Genomic DNA, 12599 nt, shown 5'->3' on the forward strand with positions numbered 1-12599 from the left:
TTTAAAGCCTGCTCCATGCTGTTTTTTTAATATGAAAAACAAACTCTTTCCTGGTCTATTTACTTAACCTAAAAGTAGTGACATTGACCAGTAAGTTTAACTATATTCAGTGTAAATTTACTGGACTCCTCCAATAAAATAACCTGAAGTTTAGTGTAGAATCAAAACCAGGTCATTAAATCCCCTAATTACTAATGGACAAACTGGAGAGGACATGACCTCAGTGTCCTCAGTGGTAGCTACAACCCATGCCATTGTCATTTTTAATATTGTAATTAGAATTTTACCTACAGCAACTACCCTGACTACAAGATTTTATGTTGTCAACTGTTGTCAACAAACTGTACGACATAGATAACAGATGCAGATGGCTCTTTGACCTGTATGATTATAGTTTGAGCAATCATTTTTCCTGTGTGTACATGATGCTTTGATTAAAACTGTATATAGTTTGTCTGCAATATATATATGATCAACTGTTGTGGCTCTCTGTCTATGCTTATTGACAGTCATTGCACATTTCTACAATATAGACAAAAAAAAAAACAGAAGTATTTCTGATTTAAAGTGTGACGGTGTGAACACGAGGCTTGAAATTAAAGAATGCGTGTTGGGAATGATGGCAAGAGATGCCACCTACTGTCCCTAGTGTACATTTTAACTGTCACAGAGATGGTGGTCGGTCTTAATTTAGCAATGAGCTGCTAAGTAGGAGAGGGGGGGCGGGGGTTGAAAATCCCAGCTACCAATCAGGAATAGACACTTGTGCCTCAACCGTACTGCTTGAGTGACAGCCAACCAGAGCTGGAGAGGAGGCAAATTCAGCTGGTTATGTTATTATTAGCATCATAATAACTGTTAATACAACAGGTTAGTCATTATTTAGAGTGAAATCATTTTGAAAGAAACAAAACGACACCCACACACAGGCCCAATGCGTAAAAAACAAAGTACAAACTTTATTATTCTGTCTTTACAAAGGCACAAGCCTCTTTATCCCCAAAACATTTCTCTCTTGAAAAAACAAAACAACAACAACAACAACAAAACAACAAAATAGCTTGTTGATGACCGTATGCACTGACAGGTCTAACAAAAAAAAAGTTAAAAGAGAACAAACAAAAGGAGAGGAAGAAGAGGGAGCTGCAAAATGTGAAGGGAGACAAGAGATACTGACAATAGATAAACAAAGACAAAAAAAGGTTTTAGCAGAAAAACTAAAAAAAAATAAAATAAAAAAAAGATGATATGAGGGGTGAACAGGACAAGATGTAGGACTGGACATAGAGGGAAAGGGGGATACACAGCTGTGCGGTTTTTACTCATAACCTCAAGAGCTTCAGCTGAGGAGATGCCCCTTTATACAAAAAAAAGGAGGCGGACTCCAGTATAGTACAGTAAGTGCTTTGTAATCTTGAGCCCATTTAATGTTCCCCAGGCCCACCCCGCTCATCTGACAATCTGATATGTCCATGTAACGTTTCCTAACACACAGAACAGAGTGTAAAGTAAAACTGATGGAAATAAAACAGTTGTAAATAAAATGCAGAGACTCGGAGGAAAAAGCAAGGGCTCTACAAAAAGCAGAATTTTCAAACCACATGTATAATATCCAGGTATCCCCTTCCTATAGTGATAAGTACTCGGAAAAATTCCCATGATTTAATTTGACAGACGCGTCACTGATTTCAGTGCAGCTGACATCAATATTTTTTAAAGGGCAGTTCCATGACATGAATCATGATAGATGAGTCGTGTTCAATTGAACACCTTCTGTCCAGCAGTTCAAAGTTCCTTCTATGCATTGTAGCAGGGGACTCTAATGACAAGTTTAAATGTAACCGTAAATATACCAAAAGCAACCCGATACAAAAAAAATAATAATTCTGACAAGAATTTATGGAATGTCAGCATTTGATTGTGGATTTTTTTCCCCCACAGATCGAATTTTAATTTTAATAGTGCACATGAAGGGGCCAAAACGGTTGTAAATCTACATGTAACGAGAAAAAATATCAGGAGTGCTTGACTGTTATTAGTAAACCAGCAACCTGTTCATATTTGAGACAAACATAGCAAAAACAAACGATAAGTAAAATAGACAAAATAACTGGGAATATATATTCTAAACACACCCCAGGTGTTTACAAGGATTCCAGTGGCCGCCAGACGGCCCAGATCAAGTGTTCAGGTACGTTTCTGAGACCCCAGGGCTGTGTTAAGGCTGGCTTCACAGTGCCTCCCTGCACCCACGAGGCTATTAGTAAGGCAAGCTGCTGCCTCCCTCAGCTACATGTCTTAACCAACAGTTCCAGGCAAATAAAAAAGCACAATTAACGTATGATCTAAGCAGAAACATGTAAATAGCATGGTACGCCAGGCAAAAAGCTTACAAAAGGACAAATGATATATGTAAGGAAATGCATAGAGCATGTGTGGTCAACCTAGTCACCTCCATGGCACATTCAATTTCACTGGGAATTTTGCTTGTGTTTGACGTATACTCTGCTTTGATAGATGTCCCAACATTTGGACAAGAAACTACATTGCTAAGGGCTAAATAAAACCAGCCCTTAAGATTGAGCGAACAAGTGATTGTATGTCAGTTGTATTTGTATGCGTGAGTGCTGTGTGTACATACACTTGTGCGTCAATTTCAAGGCAAAAGTGGCGCTACTGCAGACTGCCAGAGTCTGGGACACCACTGGGCCCTGCTGATTCAGAACGCTAAAAAGGGACACACACAAACAAACACACACACCAGTGGGAATCACTCAAGAGTGTCCACAGATTAGCTTATTTAACAAGCCAGGTGCTTTTTCTATTTTAGAAGGGAAGGTGTCAAGAAAAGTCAAAGCACTGATTTTTGTTTTCATGTCAGGCCATGAATAAAAAAAAGAACATGCCAGATACATATGTGGGATTACTGGGAACCCAGCCCAGTAAAAATGTAAACAAACAAATGGAAAAAAAAAAAAAGTTGTGGAGTAAGCACTCTCTCTCCTGAGCTTCGCTTCATATCCTGTGAGAATCAGTCAGCCATGAAAACGGCTTTTTTCCCCAGTACAATCACTTTAACTTGCTGGCTGATGGAGCCTTGGAGAAACAAAAACATAAAAAAAGTAGACTTCACAAGAGTAAAAGAACATATTCTTTCATACCAGATATGAGACAGTCTTGTTAGCTCACAGTGTCTCTCCAAACAGCTCAGAGAAGGAGATTAAAAAGGATGTTCATCTTTAACAAAAAAATGCTCTGGTGTTGGGTGGTGATGACCCTGACGCCACACTGCTGGGCTCTTCATTGACTTTGTCTCCTGTTTCGTGAATCAGTCACATGGCTTCAGGGACGAGATAAAGAGAACAGTCCCGGTGATTTTTTAGCAGACATTCGAAATTCTAGCATCCAGTATGACCGAGCATTTGTACATCAGTCGGTGAAAGTGGTTGCACTAATAACTTTTTCTATAGATTAATGAACAGACGTGAGTTTGTGTGTGAGCGAGTGAGAGAGCAGGGAGCTAGAGATAAGCAGAGAAAAGACACAGAAGAGTTTGCATGTATGAATATCTAAGTGTAAACCTATTTGGGCTGCCTATCATGGTACAACACGTAAGAGTGTGTGATGAAAAGAACCAAAAAACAAGTGCTTCAATCTGCCTACCAGCCCTATTAATGTCCACTGAACAAGAGTGCTATGGGTTTGTCGCCTCCTGCAGCCGTGGTCAGCTTGGCCCTTTTGAGTGCGTGAGAGTGTGTGTGTGTATGTAAGTGTACGGCGTGTGAGGCATCAGGGGTCAACTCAGGGCAGTGAACAGTCGTCAGGCCCGTCGCTGTTTGAGGCCGTGTCGGAGCCTGCCGCGTCAGAGAGGACGCGACCCGAGGTGACGATGACCGCCCTCCGCTGCTCTTCCTCGCCGACACAAGCCTTTCCCTGGGTGCCCTCGATGTGCTGGATTGCCTGGAGGAGGAGGAGGATGGGAGGGAGGTGATGTCAGCGACAACAGCAGCCTCTAGTGTTCAGATCTGAAAACCTTTCTGGTTCATTCTGCTTTTGATTTCTGTTTATCTGGGTCTTACTTGAACGATGGTGTCCAGGTTCTGTCGAGATGTTGACGCTGTATTGATAACTGATGCCGGGCCCATGGTTACCACAGTGACGTGATGGGGGAGGGGAGGCTGGACAGGTGCGGGGACGATGACCGTGGCATGGTGTGTAGGTGCAGGTGGAGTAGCTGGGGCCAAAACCTGGTAGGAAGGGACAATTATTAAGTTATTCTCACAAATAACCGTGATAACAGATCATGGTGGTATTTTGAAAAAAAGTTAAAAAGTACACTCAGGTATCATGACAAACCTGCATAAATGACTATAAATATATAGAAACACAAAATTGACATGTTCACAGTGCATTTACAGATACACTAATACACGCTGGGAATCCAGCTGGGCAGCATATTGAATATTAACCAGGCCAGATGTTGAAATATTTCATCAACCTTGTCCTTCTGTTTGCGGAAAACTTTTTCCTCACTGTGTATATTGTGCTTCCTCTAAAAAAACAAGCTTATCGGGGAGCTACTTCATCTTTTTTTCCCTGAAATGACGCATATACGGGGTGCTCAAATTTCTCATGAGTGTGCCACTTAGAGATGATGCTTTAGATCAATATGAGCTTGACCAAACAGCCGCACAGAAGCCAACAGCACCTGTTAACCTGAAATAAACCGTACCTGTCAGGCAGTCTGTTGTCTAATGCATTATTAATTCTTAATTAATAGCATTAAAGAGAAAGTTTCAATTTTGATGACAGTGATGCTCAAACAATCCTGTATCCGTGGTGTGCAGTTGATTGATATGTTACATATAGACTTCCTTTATTTATAAATATCTGCTTTAATAATTCAATTTGGTTCAAATGAGATATTTAAGGATTTCAGAGATCATTTAATTTCCAGTAATTTACCATTACTGACTTAATCTTTTCATTTCAAAGCAATATTGATTTCAGGTCATATCGCTCAGCTCTCTTTGGGGAGTCACAAAGTGCCACATGACTGAGCGTATCAATCATCTTTCACCATCAGCACCGAACTGCTGCAAGTAGTGGATGGGCAGACGGCGCACACCGATTGATTTGGCATCATGTTCAGTTAGGGCTGGCCTGCCTGAAACTGGATACTGCGGCTGTCAGGACAGGAGACAGGCACAGCAGAAAGATCTGTGAGCTGCTCATTTAACACACTGTAAATGTGTCCTGGCTGTTGACAGCTCCAACTCACAACATGGAAGAGACTGCCATGTCCAACAGTCAGTGTGACATTTACAGTCCTGCGTGAGATTAGTTTAGGTGTTTGTTTTAAATTGCTAAATGCTTAAACGCATGACTGACTCAAAGTCTACAGCTACACATAGGAGCGAGGAGGATGGCGTTGAATTCATCAGCTGTCTGATGAATTTAGGCTAATGAGCTAAAAATAAAACACTAAAATTAAAAAAAATCATTGTCAAATTTATTCTAAAATAGGACAATTTGTGTTTAAGCCTGAATTCTGGATACTGAATTTTGTAAATCAGACTTATGGAAATGAACCAGTTATAAAAAAAAAAGTGAGATTTATCAGCACATGAACATAATTCTCAAAATGTCATATGCAAATGTCTCAAACCTGTGGGCTGTGGACTGGAGTAAGGTCCCTCTCCAGCTGCTTGTGCTGCTGCAGATGAACGAGGCTCTGTGTTTGGGCCTGCTGATCCTGGAGCTGCAGAGCAATTGCCTTCAGTTTCTCTGGGTACAACTGAGCATCCAGGGAACGCATCTGCCACACAGGGCAGGGGATAAAACAAAGATTTAGCAATTCAGGAACTATGTCGGTACTGTGATTGTCTGGATACAGGTTCAGACTTCAGACAGACTAATTGTGTTACTTGTTGTGGGATGATTCTTACCTGATCTTCCAGCATCATCCTGACAGAGCGCTCTTTCTCCAGCTGCTGCCTTAACTCAATCATCTCCCTCCTCAAGTCCTCAGTCTTTTCCTCCTCTAGGATGTCTGGTGAACCAATCCCTTCATCTTTCTCCTCTGCACGCCTTCTCTTAGGGGAGGAACCACTTAACTCCTGGAGAAAGCAAACATAAATTGGATATCTGTGCCAGAAAAAAAAAAAACTGATGATACTGAAAAGGCAGAATAGCCCGACAGCGACTTTGTTCAAGGCGTGGTGATGATTTACTTGTATGATTCGTTTGAGCTGACTATTCTGCTGCAGTAGCCGTGTCTTCTCCTGCTCCAAAGTAAAAATGTACTCTGCTGTCTGTTGCAGGATGGCAGCCTGGGAACAAGAGAAGAAGAAGAATGTTTGTTGTGACGGCGAGTTCAGACCCTTTGCAGCTACATGTAACTCAATTCACCGAATTCAAATCTCTGTTTGTGACCCACCTTACTGAGCTTCTCCCCATCACTGTGTGGGATAAGTGTTTTAAGTGACTGGAATCCGGCATTGATGCTCTGCATACGCCGACGCTCGTTGCTGTTGGCGATCTCTCTGCGAATTCGCCTCTCTTGGTCCCGGGCTGTTTCTGGGGTTAGAGGAATGTTGGCCAGACTAGAGGGGGAGACACAGGGGGGGGGGAATAGCAGTCAGCTCGACATTGACAAAATCCCTAGATCTGAGTCATTCATTAAAAACAAAACATTACCAATACAAAGGTATTTATTTGAGTCCACTATTAACCACTTTCCTATGTGGACAATAATAAAATATTCAAGCAACCAGTGTTGCACTCCAGGGTTAAATCTAATTTTAACTCAATAATGAGAGTTCAATCCCCATATTGCCTTACATCAACCTTGCTGAAGGGTCTTAAGTACCACATTAATATGCATGCTATGCAATCCAAGTTATGATTTTGAAAAATCTTATCAAGTGAGAATGTTTCCAGTCAGTGCTAACATTTCACAAGACGCTTCACAAGCACCACAATTGGTAAAAAGGTGTCTTTCAGTGATGCCGTTGCTGGTAAATCCAGCTGACTGCTTCTCTGAGATGTAATTAGAGCCACACTGGGTTTGTCAATATGCCCATCCTAAACTGTGGTGACACAAGACAAAAGACACAATATGCCATATGCTGAAATTCAACTGAAGGGAAATTCTGAGCGAACTTCCTCTAACATCCCCTGTATCAAGCTCAGTATCTCTGGGACCCTCTCTAGCCAAGCTCTTATCTGTACTGACTCAGCTGCCTCAGTGCAAACACTGAGAACAATTGTGCAGACACAGATGAGAAAAGGAGTGTGTGTGTGTGTGTGTGTGTGTGTGTGGGGACACACAAACACTGCAGTGGCACATCCAGCAAACAAACATCCACTGCCAAAACATGACCAACTGGGCCTGGACTTCACCATATCACACAAACACAAACCACTACAGAGGAACAGGCTGGGTCCCGAATTAGAGTGGATTAAATCTTAAAACAGGCGTTTAAATACCAAGCAACTAAATGGAGCCAATCTGAGTGGTCAATTAACTGATTAATAGCTTAAATCAGAAGTTTTTTTCTGCACGTATATTCTTCTTCTTTTTTTCCCGTGCAAAAGACAAAAACAATGTTCTGTTTTCCTTGTCTTCAATGATAGCAGGTTTAATCTTCTTCTTTGGGTTTTAAAGGTCCAGTGTGTAAGTTTTAGTGTCACCAAGCGATGAAGATGCAGATCGCAACCAAATGAATGCTCTTCGACATCTCACCATGTAACTCTGGCTGTCAAATTCACAATAAAAGCAAAAGTCCATATCTAGATCGGGGTTTAAAATCTCACTGTACATATAAAGGGCTTATTTTAAGACAACAAAAACATTGCAATTCTTATTTTCAGGTGATTATACACTAATGAAATAATACTAATGAATACTGTATTCCATTCCTGCCAATAAATACTACATCTTACACACTGGACCTTTAAACAGTTGGTCAAACAGCGCAAAACATTAGAGAACATAAGCTTGGACTCTAGGAAATCATTTCCCCACTGTTATCTGATGTAAAAATAATAGAAACAACCACTGGTCATGGGGCAAAAACAAAAGCAATTCTATTTTATTTTTTATATGATTATAACAGAACACGACTGAAAACACAGTTATGTGTTGTTAATTGTAAGAGACGTTAAACCTCACACAGACTGTCTGTGTCCATTCATTTTAAGTATAATAAGCTTTTGAAGTTGAGGATTGAATTCTCTCAATGGGGAATAAAAAAGAAAAAAAGGGGGGACTACATTTCCCAGAATGCCCGCGTCACTACCAGCAGGCAGCAACAACAGCAGAGGATCCCTCCGCCTCCCTCTTCAAACAGGGCTGCGGACGTATCGAAGGGCCTTCCGCGACATACACACCCCCTTATTAATAACACCACTTTTAATTTTCCTGCCTCCCCGCGAACACCAAATGCCTCTTAGCCGGACACATGGAGGAAATTTAATTTTTATTTTATTTTAAACACGCCAAATAAACCCCATTTTTTTCCCCAACACAGTGCCCGACACCACCTCCGTGCTCCGAGCAGACTTTTCGTGTCCTCCGCCATTATAACAATGCGGCAGGCAGCATGGCAGAGGTGCGGGATGAAAAGACGCAGTGGAGGCGACTCGATAGCGCGAACAAGACGCACGGAAACACTTTGAAAACTATCGCCACGTCGAGTGGAGGCGATTTAAAACCGCACTTGTACATTTTCACATTAGATGTAAGCGAAAACAGTGCGCCATGAAGAGGAAACAAACGCCAGACCCCCTCATCACTTTAAGCACAAGCCACAAGCATGGCCGCACTACCCACAATAACTTCACATAGCTCTGAGCGAAAAATCAGCAAACCCCCACGCTGTAGTGCGGCAAAAATAGACCCTTTCACACTGCGTGACACTCACTCGTACAACCTTTCCCTTTCTTACGTAAATCACAGCTCCTATAGGTGACACTGGGGGGGTAATTTGAGGATAAATAGAGCAGGGATGCGCTCAGGAGCGGGGCAGCAGCATGGTGTGCACGGAACCACGTGGTTTATGTTTGTTAGCCACAAAATCCATGGATTTCACAGCCAAATGTGCGAAATAACACCACGGGGGGGATGCTGAGGTCCGAGCCGGAGCCCCTGACTTCATCAGACGCTATGTAATTTAATCTTTTTATGGTAATTAATGCCCGCAGCTCCCAGTGAGTGGGTCGTGTACACAATAACAGAACAGATCAAGCATGTTGCCTCAGCGCCGTCGCTAAGTGCGTGTACTCCAAACAGATGTCTTATAATAAAGATGATAATAATAATAATAATAAGACACACAGAGCGTGCGGGATGGAGTGCGGGTTTACATACCTACAAAGACCTCCGATCACTTCTTTCTCCGTTTTCCTGAAATGTTGCAAGGAGGGCACCTTCTGAGCTGGTACCATGAAATACTCCATGCTCGCCTCTCGCCAGTTTGATCAAACCCCCCCACCCCCCTTAAAAAACAGTCACACAAGCAAAACAGTCTCCGTAGAATAAAAGAAAGATGATGACGTTAGAGAGCAACAAAAAAAAAACCCGTGATCCGCCGCGAGTTAAATCCTTTAAAGAAGATATGAACCCCCCCCCCTGTCTGTGTAATGTAGTAGTTTGAGGCTGCTGAGAGTTGTAATGTTACTCGACTTCCAGCTGATGGGGTTCCCTCGTTGTGTGTGGCGCTCTACCTCTCTCTCTCTTTCTCTCTCCCTCCCCTTTGCTTTTCTCTCTGCATGACCGTGTGTGTGTGTGTGTGTGTGTGTGTGTGTGTATGCAGCTGATCGGATGGCTTTCAAGGCGGGAAACAGCTGGTAGGAGTCACACTGCACTACCAAAAGCCTCCTTCCGCAGAGACGGGGGACTGCATGTAAACAAAGGACTATTTAGCGCAGAAATACACACCGACAAGAAAGCGCACATGTGGCAGTGAAGGGGATTATCTGGCTTTAATAGTAATTACAAGGAAGGAAAAAAACAGACTGCTAATTAATAATTAAAGGTGCTGAGTTAATAATCCAGTCGGCGATTATTATATGTTAATCAAAAATCTGATCCCCCCCCTCATAATTAAGATCACTTTTAAAAAGAGCGCATACAATTTTACCCCATAAACATTTAAAGCAATCCTAAAATGTAATCATAGATCCTGTAATGATTATAAATCATCTTTTGTGTGGCAATAACAACTCAAATTCAGATTTCACCCTGATTGAATATGCAGATAGTAAATAAAGAGCGGGACCAGTGTAGGGGCGGATACACACAACAGCTGCGATAAGCGGACAAGAGGGATCAGCTGACGGGTTGGCAGAGCTGCACAGCAACAGCGCACCGGGGAGGGCTTCTGGAGACACACTGCTGGCTGACACACAACACGAGTGGACGTGTGTGTTGTTCACCATTTTGGGTGTATAAGTGGTACTACAGGAGGATGCACTACAGTAACCTAATTTAGTAGGTTTAATAGAGGCTGCGAGCAGATACAAAATGGGAGCAGTGACTTATGGTTTTTGCACCCGGAAATGTGAAAAGCTGCAGCGGTGTCTTCACATCATCACATTTTGTTAATGAGTCTATCTCACCGGTGCAGCTGGAAGTTATCATGCATTGTTATCATAATGACACCTCTAATGCTGACTGTCGAACAGCTGTTCAAGCCAATGACCTTTATGTACTCCTAAGAATTGATTTTTTAGGAAAACCTACAGGACACATTCAGAACTTATTTTTTAAAATGTAATAAACGCTGTTATATATTGTTATTGTGGATTATTATATTGTATATTGCTGTTGTATAAATAGACTCAGTTCCAGGCTTATAAACACAAACGTTGACCCAGCCCATCGATAAATGGGGAAATAAAATAGAAAAAATAGAATATGTAAATAATATGTAAATAAAAATAAAGTAAAAAAATAATAAAAATAATAGAACATTAAATAATATCTATGCCATTGTTTATTTGCTGATACAACTGATGAATGTCATCACGTAGCCAGTGTGTACAGATAACAATACTGTGGATAATATTTGTAACAATCAAAGTACACTGTATACAACTCTATATTAAATGTCATGATTGTTTAGCCCACTTCCTACTTATTATTCTACAATGGTACAAATTTCGAATTCAGAAAACAGCATGGTTGAATACAAGCAATACCAAAATGTATATTTTGTATACTCTATGCAATAGTTACAAAATGTATTAACAGTGAAATGAAGTATATCAAACCTTTGACATGAAACTTAAACTGCAGAAAGCCATATTTAGACTGTTTCATTGACCCTGTCACTGCACTGTGATTTTCTATTGAATTCATCATTAAATTAGCCTCCAAAACAAATACACAAAATAAAACGTAAACCTGAGCAGCTGGAATTTAATTTGAAACTGATTTCTAAAATATTGCTTTGAGCACATTAAGATGATCTTTAAAAATGAAAATGAATTTATGGGATTGATCTTTATATTATAAATATTGAAAGATTATTCAATTATTTCTTTCCCTCGGGACTGAAATATGAAGCTCGTCAAATAAATTCTTTTTAATGAGTAAAAATCTCTGAGGGCTCCTGAATAAATTAAACCATCTACCAGGTACATTACGCCCTCTAGTGGTGTGATGGTGAAAAGGCAAAGAGGCTTCTGGTCCACAGTTTTGCACCTCAGCATCACAGAAACACTGGAAGCTGCAGGGTGGACAAAACAGGACAATGCAGTTTAGTCAAAACGGTGTTTAATTGATTGCCTTCAAGAAAACTTCTATAAAAGTGGTGGTGATGGTTGCTTTTGAGATTTTAAGACCCTTGTTAAAGCACCCTGCAAGTTGGTATTCACCTTAAAGATACCACACTTGTGTGAACATCTTTGCAAAAATTGGCTACAGTCGCGGCCTGAGGAGATGGTGCTGATTGGAACTGAGCTCTGTGGGTATGTGTCATGACATGAGCCTAACATGAAAACTGCATTAGCAAATACAGAAAGACTCAACGAGACTGTAGTAAATGTCTCTGCACACTAGATTTTTAAAAGTTATCCTTTATTTCTATATACACAAGATAAGAGAGGGTTCTTGTTCAAACGGTATCAGCTCCCCTGAATATCTGACCAAAAACTTCAACTTCACGCTTAGCAAATTATGTGATGTAGAAGTGTGAAGTACATTTTGGGTCGATTTAGACCCTTCTGTCATATAGAGCTATTTAAACCCGGAGAGAAAGTGCCAGCTGTAAATGATTTTAAAAATGATCACAAAGCCAGAAAGAGAATCACTCACTTATAGAAGTTTTATCAAATACTTTAAAGAGGCACAAATGTTTATGAAGTAAAGTCATAGTATTATTGGTTTGTGGTTTTGTACGTGTCCTTGACCTCTTCAGTACAACAGTACTCTTTTCAAATGACAACATTCGATTTTTCATTTCACTTGTTGCATATATTTATTATCTGGACAAATAATGCTCTAAATGATAGCGGTATATAGCCAAATATGTATAAGAGAGGCAGGAAAATACATTTACTCAAGTACTGTATTTAAGTAGTCTACTATTTTA

The 12599-nt window shown here is 40.8% G+C and overlaps 1 protein-coding gene across 2 annotated transcripts; it reads right to left on the reverse strand.

Moving 5' to 3' along the window:
- Nucleotides 1-930: 930 nt before the first annotated feature.
- Nucleotides 931-9872, reverse strand: tfap4 (transcription factor AP-4 (activating enhancer binding protein 4)). 2 transcript variants are annotated; one of them, XM_010739390.3, is made up of 7 exons: nt 9374-9872; nt 6440-6605; nt 6234-6332; nt 5949-6119; nt 5669-5797; nt 4080-4247; nt 931-3960 (listed from the first exon to the last, which is right to left on the reverse strand). In XM_010739390.3, exons 1-7 carry the CDS (start codon nt 9460-9462, stop codon nt 3802-3804), a joined length of 981 nt encoding a protein of 326 aa, XP_010737692.3. In that variant the 5' UTR covers nt 9463-9872; the 3' UTR covers nt 931-3801. The 2 variants fall into 2 exon arrangements, with proteins under 2 accessions (XP_010737692.3, XP_010737691.3); XM_010739389.3 differs by having other exon boundaries at nt 5669-5818; nt 9374-9870.
- Nucleotides 9873-12599: the final 2727 nt, after the last annotated feature.

This window comes from Larimichthys crocea, chromosome XII (assembly GCF_000972845.2).
Source record: "Larimichthys crocea isolate SSNF chromosome XII, L_crocea_2.0, whole genome shotgun sequence".
Lineage (NCBI taxonomy): Eukaryota > Metazoa > Chordata > Actinopteri > Sciaenidae > Larimichthys > Larimichthys crocea.

Bases quoted from the DNA above. Each gene is read 5' to 3' on its own strand.
- tfap4 (XM_010739389.3), bottom strand. From the start codon at position 9,462: ATGGAGTATTTCATGGTACCAGCTCAGAAGGTGCCCTCCTTGCAACAT. The intron at 6,120-6,233 runs GTAAATCATCAC...TGCTTTCTCCAG, and splicing joins AGCTCAAACGAATCATACAA to GAGTTAAGTGGTTCCTCCCC. The intron at 4,248-5,668 runs GTTTGAGACATT...CCTTCCTACCAG, and splicing joins CTCCAGTCCACAGCCCACAG to GTTTTGGCCCCAGCTACTCC.